The 21,733-nt window shown below is 56.1% G+C and overlaps 2 protein-coding genes across 2 annotated transcripts; one reads left to right on the forward strand and one right to left on the reverse strand.

Moving 5' to 3' along the window:
- Nucleotides 1-11,711: 11,711 nt before the first annotated feature.
- Nucleotides 11,712-14,698, forward strand: OAZ1 (ornithine decarboxylase antizyme 1). The gene is given in 6 exon segments (XM_037505009.2): nt 11,712-11,943; nt 13,129-13,186; nt 13,188-13,274; nt 13,587-13,759; nt 14,081-14,166; nt 14,306-14,698. Coding segments are annotated over 6 exon segments (687 nt in total). The 5' UTR covers nt 11,712-11,797; the 3' UTR covers nt 14,443-14,698.
- Nucleotides 14,699-16,744: 2,046 nt separating this feature from the next.
- On the reverse strand, nt 16,745-20,506 carry PEAK3 (PEAK family member 3). The gene is made up of 4 exons (XM_037505007.2): nt 20,478-20,506; nt 20,040-20,125; nt 18,990-19,525; nt 16,745-17,566 (listed from the first exon to the last, which is right to left on the reverse strand). The coding sequence occupies exons 2-4, from the start codon at nt 20,119-20,121 to the stop codon at nt 16,787-16,789; spliced, it is 1,398 nt and encodes a 465-aa protein (XP_037360904.1). The 5' UTR covers nt 20,122-20,125; nt 20,478-20,506; the 3' UTR covers nt 16,745-16,786.
- Nucleotides 20,507-21,733: the final 1,227 nt, after the last annotated feature.

The raw sequence follows: 21,733 nt of genomic DNA on the forward strand, positions 1-21,733 counted from the left end.
AAAATGTAGTTGCCAGGCCTTGCCTTTCTTCTCCCTCTGATTTGGTGCCAGACGCAGCAACAGCTCGACCAACTGAGTCCCTGTCCTCGGAGGGACTCTCCCCGTGCCTGGGCCTGTCCTGGACGTCTCTCGTCAGGGACTCACACCACGTGGCCTCGCGTGTCTGCTTCTCTTCCTGAGCATCTTCTGTGCAGGGTCCCTCCCGTGGTCACGAGGGTCAGAGCTGCCCCCCCCTTTCATGCTGAGTGATGGGCCCATGTGGGGGTCCATTGCATGTGTCCATTCACAGATGGCTGTTGCGAGTGCACCACTCTGCACACGGGTGTCTGTGGCTTCAGTCCCTGCTCTCCTTTTTTTAATACCGGTTTTGTGAGATCTGATCCATACGTCATACCCGTCACCTATAAAAAGCATAGTTTTTAATATTGAAGAGTTCAGATGGCCTGAGAGCTACGTAACAATGAATTCCATATAATATGGTTGAACTGGGCCTCCCTGGTGGCATAAGAGGTTAAGCACCACACTATGAAGCAATCCGCAGCCTCTGCAGCACGAGTTCGATCCCCGGCCGGCCAGGGAGCAACCCACATGGCACAGCAGGCCTCTCCGGTCTCTGCTGCTGCTCCCCGCAACAGTGTCTTTCGGTCAGTCTGCCTGTTCTGCTCCCTGCTCTGTCTCTGGTGAATCCTCTCACCCCCGCCCCCCCGCATCTCTGGGCTGTACCCAGCTCTTGTATGCATAAATAAATCTAACAGCTCCAGCCCTGTGAGTTCAGGTATAATCTTTTATATATATATATATATAAAAGATTTATTTTTATACAAGAGCTGGGGTACAGGCCAGAGGCGCAGGAGGGTGAGAGGATTCACCAGAGACAGAGTGGGGAGCAGAACAGGCAGAGTGACCGAAAGACACTGCTGAGGGGAGAAGCAGGCGTGACAGGAGAGGCCTGCTGTGTGATGTGGATTCTTGCCAGTCGGCCGGGATTGAACCCGCACCGCAGAGGCTGTGGACAGCTTCATAGCACTGCGCTCAACCCGCTGCGCCACCGGGGAGGGCCTCAGGTGTAATCTTAAAATACCACTTTGGCTGGTAATTACTACCATATCCATTGGTAGTTACCAAGATGGCATATAAATGCCATAATCACTTTCCACAGGGCCTGTCTGTACACACTAACCCTGACCAGGTAAAAAGCGACAAGCTTGCCTCTAAAGCACCAAGAGATTTTTAAATACTCCAGGTGAACTGTATATTTTAAAATGTGTAACAGGACCTGACTTCCATAATTTTAGGTCAGTGCCTCTCCATGAGGGCTGCCGCTGCTCGCAGGGGACCCTGGGTGATATCCCGGCACTTGTGTGATCGTGACATTGGGGGTCTCCCTGGCATCCAGCAGGTGGGGGCGGGGATGCTGCTCAGACCCCACAGTGCCCAGGACAGCCCCCCTCCCTCAACTAAGAGTTATCTGCCCCCAATTGGCAACAGTGTCAAGGTTGAGAACCCCTGTGTAAGCTGGTGGAGACACGATAAGGTATGAAATGCTATCGCAACAGAAATTGGCTACTAAGTTCTAGCACTTTGCTGGACCCGATGAAGCAGGGCCTGGGGCCAGTGTGGGAGCGCAAGACAGTGGCTCTGGAGTCAGAGACGCCAAAGGGACCCCATCAGTTCTCACTGTGGCGGTATAAGTTCAGCATCACATACCGGGGCACACCCGTCTCTGAGTGATCATGGGAACGGCTAGGTGAGGAAAGGTTTCTGCAGGACCTGATCTCGAGGCTGGGCTTCATTAGGGTCATGATCAATGACAAGTACTAGAAAAGCAATGTAAGGTTTTTCCAACACTGAACCCAACATACAGGCCTCCCAGGGAGACCTCCCGGGTTCAATTCCAGACTTCTGCAGTAATGCTAGTCAGATTTTTTTTTGTTGTTAAAGATTTATTTATGCCTACAAGAACTGGGGTACAGGCTAGAGGTGTGGGGGTGAGAGGATTCACCAGAGACAGAGTGAGGAACAGAACAGGCAGACTGACTAAAACACACTGCTGAGGGGAGCTGCGGGGAGACAGGAGAGGTCTGCTGCACCCTGTGGGTAACTCCCTGGTTGGGGATCAAACTCATGGTGCAGTGGCTAGTGACAGCTTGATAGTGCTGAGACTTAACCCCTCCGCCACCGGGAGGCCCCACGCTCCTCTGTATCTTTAGGTTAAAGAAGGCTGTGTAACAATACTCTCTCTGTCCACAACTGTGTTGTTGGCTCTCCTTTAGATTCTGTGTCCTTCGATGCTGAGCAGGGTGGAGTGTGCATTCCCACCCTCCCCGGTCTCAGTCTCCAGCTCTGAGAAAGGGTTTGCAGGATCCATAAGCTCAAGGTTCAGGGAGCCCCTGTGCCCCCACAGAGTATAGCACGTATGCCTCCCTTCACTCGAATCTCCAGGCCTGTCCTTGCCTGCTCACACACGTGTCCCTATGTTCCTACTGGGGATGCTGTGTTTGATGTCACCAGCCTATATGCCACCTCTTCTAGGAAGCCTGCCTGGATTAACCTCATGTAGGCGTCATCTGAGACTCAGCATTTCCTGGTACCTCTCTCACTGGGTGCTTCATCACAAATATTCCTTCCTTTACTCACTCATTCATTACTTGATTATTTTTTTAAAGATTTTTTTAAATTTATGCATCCAAGAACTGGGGTACTGGCCAGAGGCACAGGAGGGTGAGAGATTCACCAGAGTCAGAGTGGGGAGCAGAACAGGCAGATGACCAAAATACACTGCTGAGGGGAGTGGAGGGCGCGACAGGAGGTATCTGCCACGCCATGTGTGAATCTCCATGGCCGGGAATCAAACCTGCACTGCAGAGGCTGTGGACAGCTTAAAACCGCTGCGTTCAACCTGCTGCACCACCAGGAAAGCCCTCGTTACTTGAGTATTGATTATGCACTGTGGTATGGAGTACAGGCCTCAAAGACAACCCATGTCCTAGTTCCAGGACCAGGGGACACGTTACCACACGTGGCAGAAGGCACTTAGCAGAGGGGATGAGTTGAAGCCCCTGAGATGGGAAGGTCCTGGATTCCTGGGTGGGGGTGGGGGTGGGGTCCTCATGAGGGTCCTCATAGAGGGAGGAGGGTGTCCAAGGCAGAGAGTAGGGAGGGGACTCACAGCACGGCTGGCTGTGAGGACGCAGGAAGGGCCTGCTCCCGGGATGTGGAGCCCCTAGGAGCTGGGATAGGCGGGAGACGGGCCCCTGGGGCCTTGGTGGGGCAGCCTGCCCGCACCCTGGTTTAATGTAGCCCCATGAGGTCATGTCAGACTCTTGACTTCCAGGACCGTGAGATGACAAGGCACGAAATCTGTGATTTGTCCCAGCTGCGTCAGGAGCCGCACACGACGCCTGGAGCTCTAGGTGCTGGGGCGATGGACACACAGACACAAGCCCTGGCGGGGGTGTCCCCTTCTCCCATGGGGAGAGGGAGCAGCTGCGGAGGAACTGCTGTGATCTGAGCGAAGACAAAGCCCAGTGGGAGTGAGTCCCGGACGTCCGGGGAAGGTGCCCGGGCAGCAGGCACAGCCCTGGCACAGGTCCGGGGCGGGGCAGGACGGGCCGGCGCGTCCAGGAACAGGAGAGTGTGGAGCAGCGGGAGCTGGAGGGAGAGAGGCGGGAAGCGCTGGCGGGAGGGGTGGGGGGCCTGCTGGGCGGGGCCCTGGGCGCCTGTGGGCAGAGAAGGGGCAGGGTCTGGCTGAAATGTGTTAATCACCTTTTCCTTTGGAGGGAACTTCAGGTTTACAGAAGAGCTGCCAGAGCGCCCAGGGCGCGTCCACCTGGCCTGACAGCGCCCTGGAGGCTGCGGACGCCTCTCACCCCCCCTGACCCTGGGGCCCCCGCCTCTGTCCTGCCGGCCGCTCTGTCCTGGACCCGCGGCGCTCTCCAGGGCGGGACAGGCTTCCCGTTTGTCCCTTGTCTCCCTGCCCCGGGCAGCTGTGAGGCTGGGCCGGTGTCTGGGCTGAGCCGGCTCGGTCTGAGATTTTCTCGCGATCAAATCGGGTTTGTGGTTTGGGGAAAGGCCACAGGGAAGCAGGCGCCTCCGGGTCACGGCACACCAGGGGGTCCCCGGCATCCACCCGTCCACCCTGCCCACCTGGCTGAGGGGGGGCCTCCGTGTCCAGCGGCAGGAGGCTCAATTTTGAGTCCAGTTCATGCCGAGGGAGGACTGTGTGGACTCTCGGTCTTGGGGGGATTCCGAGGGAAAGGGCATTTCTCTGCAGGAACGGCCTCCTTTGCCTTTCACCAGATCCCTTTGCTTCTGGGCGTGGAGCTGAGGAGACAGCCCTCCTCACCCCTGGGGAGGCAGAAGCAGTGTTCGGGACTGGCTTTTGGAGAGCAGGAGTAGTGGGGTTCCAACGTTGGGGCACCTGGGAAGGGAAAGTAGCCCATTTCTTGGTCTCCCCCATGACTGACACAAAGCCTTTTTTTTAGTCAGAGGCTCATTTTCCAGACTCCTCTTACTGTGTTATGGGTTCACTGAAACCCCAAAACATATCGTGGCGTCTCCCCTCCAGAGCCTCAGGATGCGGGTTGATTATTTCCTTATGTGGGAACACGCCTGCTGGAGGCTGAATGTTCTTGTCCTTACCTCCCCCACCCAGGCAACGAGATCACTAGGCGGGGCCTTTGCAGGGTGAATGGGGAACGGGATGGCCCTTGGGAATGGCCTAAAAGGGGCCCTGTCCCCTTCCATCGTGGGAGGACAAGGAAGAAAACCTCTACGAATGGGGAAGGGAGCTCCTCGCCAGACATGGAATCTGCTGGAGGCTCAATCTTGGATTTTCAGCCCCTAGAACCATGAGAAATAAATGTCTGCTGCGTGTCGTCCCTCCAGTTTGTGGCGGGCTGTGGCAGCAGCTTGCGTGAACTGACACAGGGTGGTAAACGTAAACGTTCAAGGAGATGGCGCTGGAACGGGGAGTTGTATCTGATCCAACAGGTCGTGTCCCTAGCAGAGGGGGGTCTGACACGGAATGCACATGGCGGGGCGGGGGGCGCGGTGTGAGCCTGGAAGCTTTGCAGGAATAGAATTTCTGTGTAAGAGACGACAAAGTTCTGAAAATGGACAGTGGTCAAAGTTATGCAACTTAAAATGGTGGCTTTTAAAATCTGTTCATTTTTCTAACATACATGGTAGTTGATGTAGAAAAATACAAGACTTAAAATAATAAGGTTCAGTTGGGGCCTGATATTGTTTGACAGCAAAACTCAGGTATCAGTCCAAATTATGTTCTACTTGGATCATTATTTCAGAGGAGTTTAAAGGAAAAAAAATAGAAGAGGGTCTCCCTGGTGGTGCTGGGGTTAAAGTCTCACTGCTATCAAGCCATCTCCAGCCATCACAGCCTGAGGTCCATCCCCAGCCAGGGAGCTACCCACATGGCGCAGCAGACCTCTCCTGTCTCCCCGCTGCTCCCCTCAGCAGTGTATTTCAGTCAGTCTGCCTGTTCTGTTCCCCACTCTGTCTCTGGTGAATCTTCTCACCCCCCCACACCTCTGGCCTATACCCCAGCTCTTGTGTACATACATAAATAAAAAATAAATCTTAAAAAAAAAAAAAGATAGAAGAATAGAACTGCAAAAATTAGGGTTGGCTACAGATGACATTTCTTACACCTCATTGTCTTTTGCTCAAACTGGCCTTGGTTACTATGAAGAAAGAAAAAGAAAAATTATCTTGGGGGGGCCTCCCTGGTGATGCAAGGGGTTAAGACGCAACCGATAAAGCTGTCCACAGCCACTGTAGCATGAGTTCAATCCTCGGCCAGGGAGGAACCCACAGGGCGCAGCAGACCTCTCCTGACTCGCCCAGGACCCTCCCTTAGCAGTGTGTTTCAGTGGGTCCACCTGTTCTGCTCCCCACTCTTATCTCTGGTGAATCCTCTCACCCCCACTCCTCTGGCCTGTACCCCGGTGCTTGTATGCATAAATAAAGAAATCTTTTTAAAAAAATTATCTTGGCACGGTTCTCAGAGAAGACAGAGACTAGCTTGGAACTCTGAGTGGGGAGGAAAAGGGACAAAGGGGCTGGAGAGAGGGTGGTGGGGAAAGGAAAAAAAAGGAACCCAGGTTGGAAGAAAAGAAGTGAAACTCATTATTTGCAGAAGTTACGGTGCCATACACGGAAAATCTTAAAACCGCTACCAAAAAGGCATGAGAAACAATGAATGACGACAGCAAAGTGGCAAAACCAACATACCAAAATCTATTGCATTTTGTTGTACAAATGAGAATGAAGAGAAATAAACTTAAAAATAATTCTATCACAGTCACATCAAAAAAGAATCAAATACCTAGGAATAACCTAACCCAGGAAATGAGGAACTTATACAATGAAAACTACCAGATTCAGGACCTCCCTGGTGGCGCAAGGGGTTAAGACAGAGCACAATGAAGCTTTCTGCAGCCACTGCAGCACGAGTTCAATCCCCAGCCAGGGAGCTACCCACATGGCACAGCAGACCTCTCCTGTCTCCCTGCTGTTCCCCTCAGTAGTGTATCTCAGTCAGTCTGCCGGTTCTGCTCCCCACTCTGTCTCTGGTGAATCCTCTTATCCCCCACATGTCCGGCCTGTACCCCAGCTCTTGTATGCATAAAATAAATTTTTTAAAAATAAAAATACATACAAGAAAACACCCAGTACAATGTAACTCTGTATCTAATTTCTCAAAGAGCATCTATTGTCCTTATATTTAGTAATAAAAATTTCATGGAAATGAAGATAAGATTGTGGAAGCAGAGGCCTGGGAATGTGGGGGCAGGAAATCTGGCAGAGCAATTACATTTAGCCAGTGAAAAGGACAAATCATTGGAAAGACATTTCAAATGTTGCAAAGTGTACGAAGGGGCATAAAAAATACAAAATGTAAATTAGATAAAATAATAAGCCACCAGCGTGAGATAAACCCGTTGGTTCTGCCCCAGGAGTGAGTGTGTGGTTCACCAGTTGTCAGGAGGCAAGAGACGGTTTGGCACCGGGGCTGCTCTTTATCAAGTGCCAGCAGCTGTGTGTGCGAATGTGGGGCCCGGCACCGTCCACGCCTTCCTGAGCCTGCTTCTTGCCCCAGCTGTTGGACACGTATCAGACATGGCTGCTTCTAGCTCACTTCCCTTTTTCTTGCTGCTTGCTGGAGAGTGCAGAGGCCTGCTGACTATTTGTTCCGCTGAGTCAAGACAGCAGGAAGGCCAAGCTGGAAAACAACATTGAAGGGCAATAAAAGGAGACTCAATTCTTTTTACTTTTTAGCATTTTATTACGAAAACTTTCATGTGTACAGAAGTGTCAATATGTCGCAGTGAATGCCCAACACCTGCCTCTTAAGATTCCACCAGAAATACCTGCTGTGTTCCTCTGCCACATCTGTGCTCGCCTATTCGTGGTTTGTCTATGCAGCTACATTTAAAGTTTCATTTTATTTTGAGTTTTTGTACATAGAAGAACTGGGGTGTAGGCCAAAGGTACAGGGGATGAGAGGAATCCCCAGAGACAGAATGGGGAGCAGAACAGGTGGAGCCACTGAAATACACTGCTGAGGGAGCAGTGGATGAGACAAGAGAGGTCTGCTGTGCCATGTGGGTCAGCTCCCTGGCCAGGGATCCAACTCAGCCCCCAGTGGTGATAGTGCTGAGACTTAACCTCCAGGGCGGTCCCCTAAAGTTTCCTTTTAAAGGCATTGCAGATGTGACACACTTTAGCCTGCACACACCATGGATTATAGAGATCAATGTATGTCGTGGCTTCGCTGTACTGCTGAGATTTCCATGGAGGAAGATGGACAAGTCTTCACGCAGAGGGCCACGCAGAGGCAGAGCCTAAACTTTGCACACTCCATGCAGGAGTGTCCTGGGGGTTCTGGAAGGAACCGTCACCCACCTCTGACTTAAAACAAGTCAAATTTGTTTTCTCACCGTTGTAGCAATCAGAAGTTTGAAATGGGCCCCTGGAGCTAAACCCAGATGTGGCAGGCTGGTTCCTCCAAGGCTCCAGTGGGGTCTGCCTCCTCCCTCTGTAAGGACACTTGTGAAAACTCTGGGTCCCCAGGAATCCAAGACCCTTCTCCATCTCAGGGTCCTCAACTCAATATTACCTGCAAAATCCCTTTACCACATCAAGTGACATCACCATTTATGTTGTGGGTGTCTTTGAAGGCACTGTTCATCTGATTATACTTCATCAATTCTTTTTAAAAATCATATGAGAACCTCCCTGGTGGTGCAAGGGGTTGAGACACAACCTATGAAGCTGTCTGCAGCCACTGCAGCACGAGTTCAATCCCTGGCCAGGGAGCAACCCACATGGCGCAGCAGACCTCTCCTGACTCACCTGCTGCTCCCCTCAGCAGTGTATTTCAGTGGATCTGCCTGTTCTGCTCCCCACTCTGTCTCTGGTGAATCCTCTCACCTGCCTCCCCCGCTCTGTCCTGTACCTGGTGCTTGTATGCATAAATAAATAAATCTTTAAAAAAATTCATATGAGATTCCCAGCCTCTCCTGCCCCAGATGCTTAACTTGGCCATACTGGGACAATCAGGCTGGGCCCCCCACCTGCCTGTCTTATACCCTCTGCTATCCTTTCCCAGCAACTCAGCACTCACCACCTCCTGGAAGCCCTCTATCCCTTGTACAGCCCAGGATCTTTCACCTCCTACATGCTCCCCACTCACACTGCTTTCTCTCTTGGCCCCCAAGACCACTGGGTGATTGCCTTGGACACCTGTGCTGATCTGGAGTCTTGTCAGCATGGCCTGCTGAGTTCGTCACAGGCACAGGTGACGTCATCTGCCTATTCCCTCAGGTGAGACAGAGAAAGTGACATTGGGGGTCACTGGGTATTATCTGGGACATCTGTGGTCATTGCAATGGTGGGTGCTCCTGGCATTAAGTGGATGGGGGTCAGAGATGCTGTTCAAGACCCCACAGTCCAGGAGAGCCCCAACAGAGTCACCAGCCCCAAATGTGGAAAGTGGGAATTAATGTCTACCTCAGTGTCCCAGCACCATAAATTCAAGACCCGAGACCCAACACAAGTAAGCCTGTTAGTGCTGGAGGACGTCAGGAAGATTTTGTTCTGGCCTCAGTGTTTATAATCTTAGTGGTAACAGGCGCTTCCCCCCGGCTTCCCAGTGAGTAACACTGCTGAAAATGGTCCTCACCTGCACCCAGACATCCTGCCTCCCTGGCGGCCCAGAGGGAGCTGTCAGAACCCCCGCTCCTGACCAGGCAGATGGGATACTGCCCTCATTCCCACCCTGGGCTGGGAGCCCTCAGGTGCACCTGTGGTGAAGTTCCCTGTCCAACCCTGCACTCCCTTTGGTCCTCCAGCCCCTGCCTTTTTTTTTTTTTTTAAAAGAAATTTATTTATTTATGCATACAAGCAGCTGGGGTACAGGCCGGAGATGCAGGGGGTGAGAGGATCCACCAGAGACAGAGAGGGGAACAGAACAGGCAGTTTGACTGAAAAACACTGCTGAGGGAAGCAGTGGGTGAGACAGGAGAGGTCTGCCTGGCCATGTGGGTTGCTCCCTGGCCGGCTGGGGACTGAACTCTTGCTACAGAGGCTATTGCTTCATAGTGCGGTGCTTAATCCCTTGCGCCACCAGGGAGGCTTTTTTTTTTTTAAACAAGCTGATCAGCTTGATTTTTACCAGAAGGCTAATTATTTTCTCTCCAACCACAATGAGTCCAAACAAAAGCATACCTGGGTTGGCACAAGGCCTGCCAGTGACAAAAGTCCCCTACCTGGAGTCTTGGTCCTTTTGAGGGTTCTTTGTGAACCAAAGAGGCCTAGCTATTGCTTGAATTTGTTCCCCAGATTCTGGCCCACTGGGTGAGGGGGAGCTCCTGGAGACACCCCACTACACAACTTCTGCATCTAGCCTCACACCCTCTGTACTGGGGAGTCATATAATGTCTCTGGGTGTGTAAGAGAGTGATTAAAACTCCACAGAAACTAATGATTGCAAATATTAGGCCAACCAAAGAAATTTCCCAGGGACAGAATATTTAATCATGTCATTGTTTAGAATTGCAGCTAATGGTGAAAACTTAAAGTAGATGGATTTTTATTTAACTTTATATGTAACTATTTCAATTTCTCTACAGGGCCTCAGTCCTAGGGGTTAAACACGGTGATTGGGTGCTGAGTGGCCAGTCATTGGCAGGTCTGGATCTTGGATTCTTGCCTCAGAACTGCCCATCTGTGCAGGACACCAGAAAGCTACCAAGAAACAAAAACCAGATTTCAAAACCTGGAGGCACTTTCAGCCTCCAGAAAACAGGGCTCTATAATAACAAAGATATTAATCCTACAAATACAGAGGATAGTGAAACATACCCATGGTGGGTGGCTGAGTGCCCTGGATGAATGCATATACCTCTGTAGAGAGATTGAAATAGTTGCATATAAAGTTAAATAAAAACCCATCTACTTTTAGTTTTCACCATTAGCAGCAATTATAAACAATGACATGATTAAATATTCTGTCCCTGGGAAATTTCTTTGGTTGGCCTAATATTTGCAATCATTAGTTTCTGTGGAGTTTAATCACTCTCTCTCTTATACACCCAGAGACGTTATATGAAAGCTGCAGGCATTTTTATTTCTTATAAATACTATATAGATAAGAAATACCGCATTCCAGATGAAAGGCAACTTGGAGACACAGCTGCATACTATGGAGAGGAAATTGTTAGTTTCGTAATAATTAGGGTCCCTTTGGGGAAAAAGTGTGTGTTTTTAACCCAAACGGTCACAGTAGATAGGAAATTAAAAATCAGAGGCAGGAATTGTGAGGACAAAAAAAGACAAAAAACAGGCGTTCCTTCAAATCTACGCAACTTTGGTGTTTCTATTTGTCCCTAAAGAGTAGAGCCATGAGAAAAAGTAGAACCTGAAAAGAATAATATTTTTGCTCAGTAAATGCAAAATCTAGTTTAGACGTGAAATATTAGTGAATCTGAGGTGAATTTTGCTTGGGGCAAATTTTAGTTCACACAAAGTATCTGACTTCACCTGCCAGGAGTAATATTTTTGCTCGGTAAATCCAAATGGTATGCATAGAATTTTCCTAAATTTACACAGCATCTCTGTAAAACACGAGCGACCGGGCCAGGCAGCAGTCACCCGCCCCGCCATCACCCGCGCGGGCGCGGCCGGACACTACCGTGTCCCCCGCGCGGCGGACGGCGGCACTGGACCCCCCACCCCCAAATACTCGGGGCCTTTGTCGCTCCCAGCTGCCGGGGGCGGGAGGGGTCCCGCTGGGGAAACGGACCCCGGCGAGAGTGACCGCGACCAGAGCGAAGCCTGGGCCGCTCCGAGGGTCCCCGAAACCCGCCCCGACGAAGACCCGGGCTCCAAGGTCCGGCCGTGGGGGCAGGGCGGGGCGCGCGCGGCGCGCTCCCGGAGACAGGATGGCTCCGCCCCCTAGGAGCCCGCAGAGCGACGCCATACAGAAGGGGCGGACCCGAAACATCTGGACCAATCCTGAACGCCTCCCCAGCGCCTATCTCAAGTTGTCCGCCTATCAGGCGCCAGGAGGGGCGGGCACGCCAGGTTTTCCCGGCGGCCCCGATGCCCCTCCCCCTCGTGCGGCCGCGTTCCCGGCGGCGTGAGGGGCGTGGCCTGGGCGAGTTGCCTATAAAGGCGGGCGGCGGCGGCAGCGCCATTTTGCGAACGGCGAGCTGCGGCGGCGGCGCGGAGAGGCGCAGCGGAGGTTTTCCTGGTTTCGGACCCCAGCGGCCGGATGGTGAAATCCTCCCTGCAGCGGATCCTCAACAGCCACTGCTTCGCCAGAGAGAAGGAGGGGGAGAAACCCAGCGCTACCGTCCACGCCAGCTACACCATGCCGCTCCTCAGTTTGCACAGCAGCGGCGGCCGCAGCAGCGAGAGGTGAGCACCCCGCCCCCGCCCGAAGCTTCCAGAAGCGCTGGCCCGCTGGAGCCGCCGCGATGCCGCCCCCGTCCCGAGCGCGAGGGCCGCCCCTTTGTCAAGACCACAGTCGCGCCGGGCGGGTTCCCGGTGGGGGCGGGGGCAGGGCAGGGGTACTTAGGCGAGTTGGGGGCCCCTGAGGTCTACCTGGTCAGATTTGGGGGCTGACTTAGCCCCAGGCCTGGTCGGGCCCGCGAGTCCCGTGAATCTGCGTTTTCCGGGCGCGGCCATCCAGCCCCGGCCGCGGGTTTCGCGAGCGCCGTGCGGTGCGGAGAAGGCCCGGCCCCGCCGTGGCCCAAGAGGCGGGCGCCCTGTTAGTCCTTGGGTCCGGGCGGCCACCGCCCCCGGAAAGGCTCCGCGTTGATTCTGGGGGAGGCGTCGGGGCGTCCCAGCCCGGGGTGCGCGGTCTCTTGAAGAGAAGGTTTCGGGTGAAAGTGCTGTCGGCCAGGGGCCTGCAGGAAGTGCGCTGCTGTTGTGGTTGGCAAGATGTTGCGAGCGCTTTCCTGGCCCCTGGGGTATCCTTCAAGATGAGTGTTTGGGGGGGCCCCGATAGTAGCCATGCAAAATGGAGGCGACTTTGGGAGACCTGTTTACGTTGCGCAGCAAATGGCTGCTGGTGCTGGAACGAGCGATTGTGAAAATCTCTCCCCCGAGGCCAGGGCCTCAGACTCCAAAATGACGCAACCTCGCAGGGCCCTGCCCCCTCCCCCCCACTTCGTTATTGCTGGAGGTCACAAACCCAGACAGTCTGCGGTGTGCGCTGCCTGGTGACCCTGTGAAACAGAGGAGCCGCTCTGGGCAGGGGCTGCTAGTGAAGACAAGTTTGTGGGCTCCCAGGACCTGGGGTGTCAGGTGTTTCCTGCAGTTAGGCTCAGGAACACAACTTGAGGCAGAATGGGATGAGGGGGGAGACCAAGTGCTTATCTTCCTGAGATCATAAAGGACCTGCTAAAGGGATGTTGGGCCCGTGACCCATATCGCCACCGTGGCCTGTCTCAGTCACTGGTCCTTTCTCAGACTGGTCAGGGCGGAGCCTGAGCTGCCCCAGGAGGTGGACATTGACTTTTAGACTTAGCAGGCAGCAGGGAAGGAGGGACTCCTGGAATGCCTAGCCTGCCTGCTGCTGACCAGCTCATTTTTCTCCAGTTCCAGGGTCTCCCTCAACTGCTGTAGTAACCTGGGTCCGGGGCCTCGGTGGTGCTCCTGATGTCCCTCACCCACCCCTGAAGATCCCAGGTGGGCGAGGGAATAGTCAGAGGGATCACAATCTTTCAGCTAATTTATTTTACTCAGTAAGTATCTTGGGTCCTCTGCTGCAAGGTTGGGGGGAGAGGATGGTGTGTGGCCCCACTTGCTGGAGACTTGTGTACCTACCAGGTACCCACGGGGTTCATGACACAAACAGCAGATCGGGTTGGCCTTGTCCCACACAACTGTAGTCTCTGCTCCCACTCCCTGCATTTCCACACTCAGCCAAACGGCACTGCGGGGGCTGGTGACTGGGTGCTTTGGGGGGATTTTCCAAATTTTGGTGCAGCTGCAGGGGAGAATGATCTGCCCGTGGATGTGGGTGCAAGTGTGGGTTTGGTGCGCTCCCTCTGCAGGATAATCGGCTGAATGTAACAGAGGAACTAACGTCTAATAACAAGACAAGGATTCTCAATGTCCAGTCCAGGCTCACAGACACCAAACACATTCACTGGAGAGCGGTGCTGAGCAGCGGCTGCCTCTACATCGAGATCCCTGGTGGGGCCCTGCCCGAGGGGAGCAAAGACAGGTGAGGGTGTGCTGCTACCCCTTGGGGAAGGAGGGCCGCCCAGGTCTAGAGTCAGACTGGGGACCCCTTATTGAACAGTGGACTAACGCAAGTATTCACCTTGGGGGAATGCTGGGTCGTCTTGGTGTTGAGTTGGTGGTGCCTGGGTTGTGGCTCGGCATCCGATAGTGCCCAGCACAGTCCCACAGAGGTGATCTTGTCCTGGGAGTGGGGGGGCCTTGGGATCCAGACTGGACAGGGAAGAGTGGGGGCGCACCCAGTGGATGGGCAGGAGGGGGCAGTGGGGCGCTCGAGTCAGCCGGTGCTGACAGCTGGCTTCAGCTTTGCAGTTCTTCTTGAGTTCGCGGAGGAGCAGCTCCACGCTGACCACGTCTTCATCTGCTTCCACAAAAATCGTGATGACAGAGGTAAGTGACTGCCCCTCCCCCGCAGGGAGGAAAGGCGGCGCAGGCCCGGGTCCTGCTGCGCCCTGGGCCTTTGGGCACGTGTGGGGAGGGGTGTTGGCACGGGTCGGTGGGGCAGCTCTGATGGCCTTTTCTCCTGCAGCTGCCTTGCTCCGTACCTTCAGTTTTTTGGGCTTTGAGATTGTGAGACCAGGGCATCCCCTTGTCCCCAAGAGACCCGACGCTTGCTTCATGGCCTACACATTCGAGAGAGAGTCCTCGGGTGAGGAGGAGGGGTAGTGGACAGGCCCGCCCGGCTCCTCCCCTGCTGGCACCCTCACTGCAGCCCCTTCCCTGTCAAGCTTTTCTGTGGGGTGGCGACAGCTCTGTGCTCTGCCGTCAGGCCTGCTCGTTACTGGGTTTGTCCGCATGTTGTAATTGTGCAAATAAACGCTCACTCCAAATTAGCCGTATATTTCTTGAAGTTTAATATTGTGTTTGTGATACTGAAGTATTTGCTTTAATTCTAAATAAAAATTTATATTTTACTTTTTTATTGCTGGTTTAAGGTGATTCAGATTATCCTTGTACTTTGAGGAGTTTCTTATTTGAAGTCTTTTGGAAATAATCCTAGGTCTCTTAACTTGGAAAGATGGATACTAATTACTACTATCAAAATTCTGAATAAAGTGATGACATCTCCAAGACCATGTTGGCTCAGTGGTGTTAACCTGGGGACTGGGAGGCTGGAAGAGGGTGGGTCTTGGGTCCAGGGAAGGTGTCCTTTGTTTCCCGAGGTGGGTGGGGGTTGCGCAGCATGTCAGAGCTGACTTGGCCCCATTTTTCAGAGGGGTGGCTGAGGGCTTGCACTCCTGGCTACAGCTGGTTTCTGTGGACTCCAGGGCCCTTCAGCTCTTAGTCATGCTGTGGCAGAACTCCTGGCAGCTTCCACGCCTCACTCCCTTTGCCTCCAGGGCGGGTCGAGTGGTATCTGAGTGGTATCCGCCCCAGTACTGCACCTTGGGCTGCCGGGGCTTGGAAAGGCTGTGGAAGGCAGTTTCCTTCCCAGAGGCGCTGGTCTCACAGCAGCAAGCTGTGCCACTCCTCCCTGGGGTGGGGGGGGGTTCCTGCCCACCGATCGAGGTGGTGCCCTTGATCTCACCAGGAGGTGGTGCCCTTGATCTCACCAGTCACTCGGCCTTTTGGGATGGTTGGGGTAGGGCCAGGGCCCATTGGGACTTTTACACGGGGTGTGACTGCAGCCCAGTGGCCGTTGGACTTGGCAGCGGCTTGCGGGAGCAGAAGCACTTCTGGGGTGGAAGTAGCTGGGTCACAGGTGCCAGGCTGGGAAGAAGGGGAGCTGAAGGCGGAGGTGGTGAGTGATACTCCTCTAAAGTTGGTGGGGTGGCGGCGCCACCTGCTGGCGGCATCTGGGAACGTGGCCCAGAGATTGCTATCTGGGCCTTGCTGGGAAACAGCTCAGGGATTCCAGTATACCCAGGTGTGTGTGGTTGGGGGCGGGGGCAGGTGGGGGGCCATCTGAGTGATGATGGAACCAGCCTTTAAAGGTCTGCGGGGACAGAGACTCCCTTTGTCCCCAAGTATGTGGGCAGGGCCAGGTTGTTTGATGAGTAGGTGTGCAGCAGAGGAGTAGAAGGAACAGTGTTTCCGGTGAGGAAACAATCCGGGCCGGCTCTGAAAGCGCAGCCAGGGGTGAGCAATGAGCAGGAGGGGTGGCAGCTTGCAGAGCTTTGGAGAGGGTGTCTATTTTGAGGGCCCTAGGGAGCTATAGATGTCTGAGCAGGAGAGGGATCTACTTATATTGGGATTAGACCCATCCAGGAGGGTGTTGGGGCGCAAACTGCGCTCAAGGGCAGTGGGACCCCTCAGGGCTCCTGTCCTTGCCCTAGGCCACCTCATGAGCCAGAGAGGGCCGGGACGGGGAACTTATTTAGAGCAGGTGACATTGAAAGGTCTGTCAGATGGAGCATCTCATCCAAAGGCTTAGAGTAGAGACTGGACAGAATTTAGCCTGCGACAGAGGATCAGTGTGGGGACGCCTGTAAGGGAGATTGGGGAGGTAGCAGGGCTTGGGGACCAAAGGGCAGTCTGTGCTGGGGCCACAGGGTTTCCCACCTCCCTGAAGGCCTCAGGCGGTTCCTGACAAGGATGTTGGCACTAAGGACAAGGGGTGCTCCTGGGCTAGAGACTGCGATTGCTGGCCTCAGAAGGGCAGTGTCCACTCTTACAGTGCCCAGCAGACCCTGGCATCAGAAGAGTACCCCAGCATCTTCTGGAAGGTGGGAGAGAGATCTGCATACTCAGATGTTGATTGGCAGGGGTTGTCCACACCCGGAAGTGGGTTGAGCTGCCCTGGCATCAGAAAGCCTCAGGAGGCATTGGCCCTTGTATCTGAAAGGAGTGGGGTGGCACCTGCATTCTCAGAGAGGCCTTGGGCCTAAGCCCTCAGCATATAAGAAGACAGGCTTTGGAGGGGAGGGGTGCACACCCCTGCATCGCCGATGAGATTTTAACCCCCTGAGGGTGGGCATCCACCCCACCATGCTGACCACCAGCACCAGACCTGTGGAAGGTGCCTGCGTCTTGGCGATGCCCAGAACAGTCCTGTCCCTCTCCGCAGAGGTTAATGCCACAGCAGGGCCAGGGCGTGCCCCAACGAGGCTTCAGTGGCCTCGGTGAGGTATTCACAGCACAGCCAGTCTTCCAGGCCAGGGGCCTCCCCACCCGCGGCCCGCTCAGCCAGGTGCAGAACCAACAAGGTACGCCTGACCCGAAGCCAGGAGCCTAGTGGTGCCGTGTGACTGTTGAGTTCCGGTCCGGGTCCCCAGAGCAGAGTCTGGAGTGCGCAGCGCGTCTGGGCGGCTGAGGGCCTCAAGTGCAACAGCTGGGCCGCCAGGTGCCTCAGGCCCAGGGCCAAGGGTGTGGCCACCGGCATGGAGGGCCCAAGCAGCTCATGGAGCAAGCGGCCCAGCTGCAATGCGTGGGTGCCGGGCAGTCCTGGAGGCTGCGGGCGGGCATGGCCAGAGTCTGCGAGCAGCAGGCGCGGGGGTCCATGAGTCGGGCAGCCCCGAGGCACTGCTAGCAGTAGGTTCTCGGGCCGAAGTTCGGTCAGGACCGCGCCTCGATCCTCCAGGTGCTCCAGGGCGGCGCTCAGCTGCAGCAGCATCAGGGCGATGGCCCATGCCAACTCTGAGGGCCGCTGGGCGTGCACCTCCGCCAGCCACTGGGCCACAGTGCGCTCAGGAACTTCTGCCGTGAGCATCACGGGGCCTCTCCAGGGGGTGTCAGGTAGTGCGCCCTCGGGCACCAGGCCACACAGCCCCTGAAGGTTGAAATGCGGGGGCAGTGAAGCCTGTAGCTCCAGGCCCCACGGGTGTGGCTCTTTGGTTCCAGGTTTGGGCACCTGCAGGGCAGAAGGGACCATCAGGGCCAGACCACGGAGCCCTCCCTCCCCCACCAAAACAGCCTTTCCTGTCAGGGAAGCCCTGCATTTCCCCGAAGCCTGCAGCCCACCCCAGCCCACTCCCTTCATGGCTGGGGTGGGGACTCCTGCCAGGCGTCTCCCGAAGTAGGGTTAGTGTTCACTGGGGTGTTCGTAAGAGCGAGGGTTTGCAGGACTGCCCCGGGGAGAATGGTGTGCCGGGCTCCGACCTCCCAGCCTGCCAAGGGGCGGCTTTTTGCCCCTGGGAGCTGGTGGTTGACGGGGAGCTGCTGTCCAATAAAATACAAGGGCCAGCCTTCACTTAGCGTTTCCTAGCAAGCCATGTTAAAAAAAAAAAGTGAAAAGAAATAGGTGAAGTTAATTTTCATAATCTAGAACCTGATCTGTCCCCTGTCTATCACGGGACGGGTCATCAGGGTGAAGCCAGCAGCCAGCTGTTTACTCTGCCACATGTGGGTCCTGCCCCGACCCTGCTCAGGGGTCACGTGTGCCTGCGCCTCGCGGCGCCCACAGCGAATATCTTGGTGGAGTTCTGGGGTTATATTAGATCACCTTGGGAGAGAAAGGGGGGCGTTTAACAATGACAGTTCCTGGGGTGGGTATGTTAAAAATAAACTCCCAGGGCTGCGATCGGCAACCAGGATGGAGCCGCCCTCAAGGGCTCTCTGTCAGCAGCAACTCAGGTCCTGCAGGTCTGTAAAACGGGCCCCACAGCATACCCTGCCACCCAGACGGGGCTCCTGGGGGCACCTGGCGCTCGGTGGTGCGGTCCGTTTGACAGAGTCGTGTGTTATTCTTAGTGTGTGCACAAAGGAGCCGGATGACTCGCAGTGACACGCTCCTGGCCGACCCCATGTAGGTGAGTGTTAACATGAGCAAATCCGTCTAAAAGCCCTTAGAGGGCCTCCCCTGGTGGTGCCGCGGTTGAGCGCTGGGCTGCGGGGCTGCCCACAGCCTCTGCAGCGCCGGTTCGTTCCCCGGCCACCGGCGAGGGTCCCCCACACACAAATAATAAAAATAAAAGCCCTTAGAGCGGCACGAGGCCCAAAGCGAGTGCCCGCAGCACGGTTGAATGTTATTATTTCAAGCGGGAGCAGTCAGCTGGCGGTGGTTAATGAGTCAGCGGCTTTCTAGTGCCAGAATTCACGGGGAGACTCAAAATGCAGGTTCCCGGGCCATTGGGGGATGGGGAGGAGGTTTGAACAAGACTCCCAGGTGATTCAGATGCTGGCAGCCCCACATGTTGGAAACACGAGTCCGAGGGCCGACCGGTAATGCATATGTTAGTTGCAAAATAAACTATGAGGCCCAAGATGCAGGTATTCTGGGTTCTGCCCAAGGGGGACAATGGGGGACCCTTCCAAGGAGGGGTGGGAGGGCTCACCTTGGCAGCCAAGACATGCCACGCCTCCTCATCCACTCGCACCATACGGTAGTAGAGGGTGTCCCCACTCTCCACGCAGGGTGACCTGTCCAGGAGGCGGAAGCTGTGGCCTGGGTGGCAGGGCCCAGGGTGGCCCCCCAGAAGCCGGGCCTTGAGCCGGGCGTGCATGGTGTGGAGGCCTTTCAGCTGCCGGGCCTCCAGCGCTGCGTCCACAGCCTCCAGGCGGGACAGGTCACGGAGAGAGAGATCCAGGTGGGCATCGGGCCACTCGAAGGGCAGGTTTGCAGGGGAACACGCCAGCCCAGCCTTATGGGCACCTGCCCAGCTCTCGTTGACACTGAGGGACCCCAGGAAGCGCCTGCGAGGCTGACCTGGATTGGGACTGGGAGTGCCGGCCACCCGGGGGGGCAGGGACCTGGTCCTGGCTAGGGTCTTCTTGGGTAGGGGTGGGGGTGAGGACTCCTGGTCGGTGGAGAGGGACCCAGATGCCCGCGAGCGGCAGGCCTTGGCAGGCAGCAGGTGCGCCCGGATCTCACCTGTGTGGGGAGAAGTGGGTGAGGACCTGCACTGTGGGGCCCGCGCCCAGGGCTCCACACCTCGGCCTCCTCTCTGAAGTGGAAATCATTCTAGCCCCAAGTGCGGGGTGCCCTGTGAGGTGGGGGCGCCAAGCTGAGGCTCAGAGGAGTGAAGAGTCAGGGTCAGAGAAACTTCCTGCGATGGAGCTCCAGGGACCCTGCCTCCCTACACGGCCTCTTTAACCTGTTGCCTCATTCGGGCGAAGGCAACAGGCTTATTCACGCAGCGCAGGGTTATCAAAGGCAGGGGACGTGGACGTCGTGCCTTTCGCGTCCTTCGGCACAGAGCTCCTCCAGCGGTACTGGGCCACTCCGACCTTGCGCCCCGTCACTGAGGCACAAGCCACCCCCTGCCAACCCCTAACCAGGACCCCCAGCACAACCCCCCCAGCACAGACCCCCCCCCAGCCCAGGCTTCCCCCAGCCCAGACCCCCAGCCCGGGCCAAAGGCCCGGGGCGCCTCTCAGTGGCTCACCAAGGTTGCTGTAGGTGGGCTGAGCGGCCCAGCGGGGAACATCGGGACCGGGGGCCTCAGTAGGTAGCTCAGGGCTGCTCATGCTGCTGTGGAAGTTCGGGGGGCACGCGTGAGCGGGGTGCGGTATCCAGGATGGGGGGTCTTCCTGCCCAGCTTTGACTTCACTGTGTGACCCTGGTGGGCTCCTTGCCCTTTCTGGGCCACCCCGCAACTTTTCAGGGCGTGAACTCTGTACTTGTGCGGTGTGGACAGTCCAGCCAGGAGGATGGGCTGTTGGGGGGCAGCTAGGGGTAGGCAGTCATACCCCGGGGCTCTTGGGCCTTGTCTCCAGAGCACAACCCCCAGCCTTCCCCCCGAATCCAGGCCACCCAATCTCAAAACCTAGTCGCTTCTGCCCACTCCCTGCGCAGCCTCCCCCTCGCCCCTGCGGCTCCCTACCTGGGGGGCTGGAGGGTCAGCGGAACAGGGGCTCGGAGACACACTCCCAGAAGCTTGCAGCCCCGGGCCTCCCAGGAGGAGTGTGACCTGTCGCTGCAGGAAATGCCGGGGAGCAGTTAGACCACAGCGCAGGCCGCGGGCGGGCCTTCTGCATCACTTCCCCACTGACCGGGCGCCCCCGCCCACCCTCCGCGTGGACCAGCACCCCTCACAGGCGGTGTCTGGGCCGCATCAGGAGATGGGACCCAGAGCAAAGAGCTCCAGGGCTGAGAGCAGGGCGAGGGAGACAGAAGACAGGCTGAGGGGCGGCAGTGGGGAGCCGGGGCCCTGGACAGCAGATGTCCCCACCGTGGGGCGGGCGGCAAGCCCAGCCGTGACTGTTTAGGGAGAAACACCAGGTCTGCGGCTTTCACTTCCTCCAGAAGCACTTCCCGTTCTGTGGGGTGTCTGAGAAGCTACGTGCACCCCACGTCCCTCCTGGCCCAGGACCCTGTGCTGAGTGAGGAGTGACTTGCCTCAGCTCCGGGCAGGGGGTTGCCAGCAGCCTGGGGCTCCGTCCTGACTCACTGTGTGACGTCGGGCACGGCACCACCCTCCGTGCTCCAGAGAACAGACTTGCTGTTTCCTTCCAGCCACGGTAGCTGGATTTGTCTTTATCAAATCTAATCCTCTCACAGCCCTCCCCACACCTCAATGCGTTTATTTGAAGGACATTTGCTATCTAGGGAGCAGCACGGACAGTCAAGAACGATGAGGATCCAGGGACTCCAGCTGATGCTCGTGCCCGTCAGGCCGCTCTGGGCCTTGCCTGAGCCACCCAGAGCCGCCCCCGCGCCACACCCAGCCTCTCCCCACACAGTGCGAAGAACCCCGAGAAGTGGCTCCAAACCCGATGGCTTTGCTTCCTACGGGAGGGCTCGCCCTCGGGCTCCCCGCCCCCCACCCCGCCCCGTGTCCTCTGGCGCTCAGAGAGGGCGGGGGTCACACAGCAGGTCCAGGCTGGACAATAAGTGATCAGGGCGTGGCTGGCCCCGTCCTCACCCCGACCCCCCGTGCGAGAAGGACCGTGAACCCACCCCCTCTAGGAGTCCTGGGCCACGTTTTGAGCAATGCTGACCTGCTGGCCTGCAAGACGCCACAGCGTGAGTCAGCATCTTCATGCTTCGCTGGGCTTTTCCAGCCCCTGGCTTCTTTATGTCGGCGGCGTTTTAATGCGTGAAGCACCTGCTGATTCGGGTGCAAGGAAGGAAAGCGGT

Source organism: Talpa occidentalis, unplaced genomic scaffold (genome assembly GCF_014898055.3).
Source record: "Talpa occidentalis isolate TD23 unplaced genomic scaffold, MPIMG_talOcc4v2.1 talOcc4.12, whole genome shotgun sequence".
In the NCBI taxonomy this organism is placed as follows: domain Eukaryota; kingdom Metazoa; phylum Chordata; class Mammalia; order Eulipotyphla; family Talpidae; genus Talpa; species Talpa occidentalis.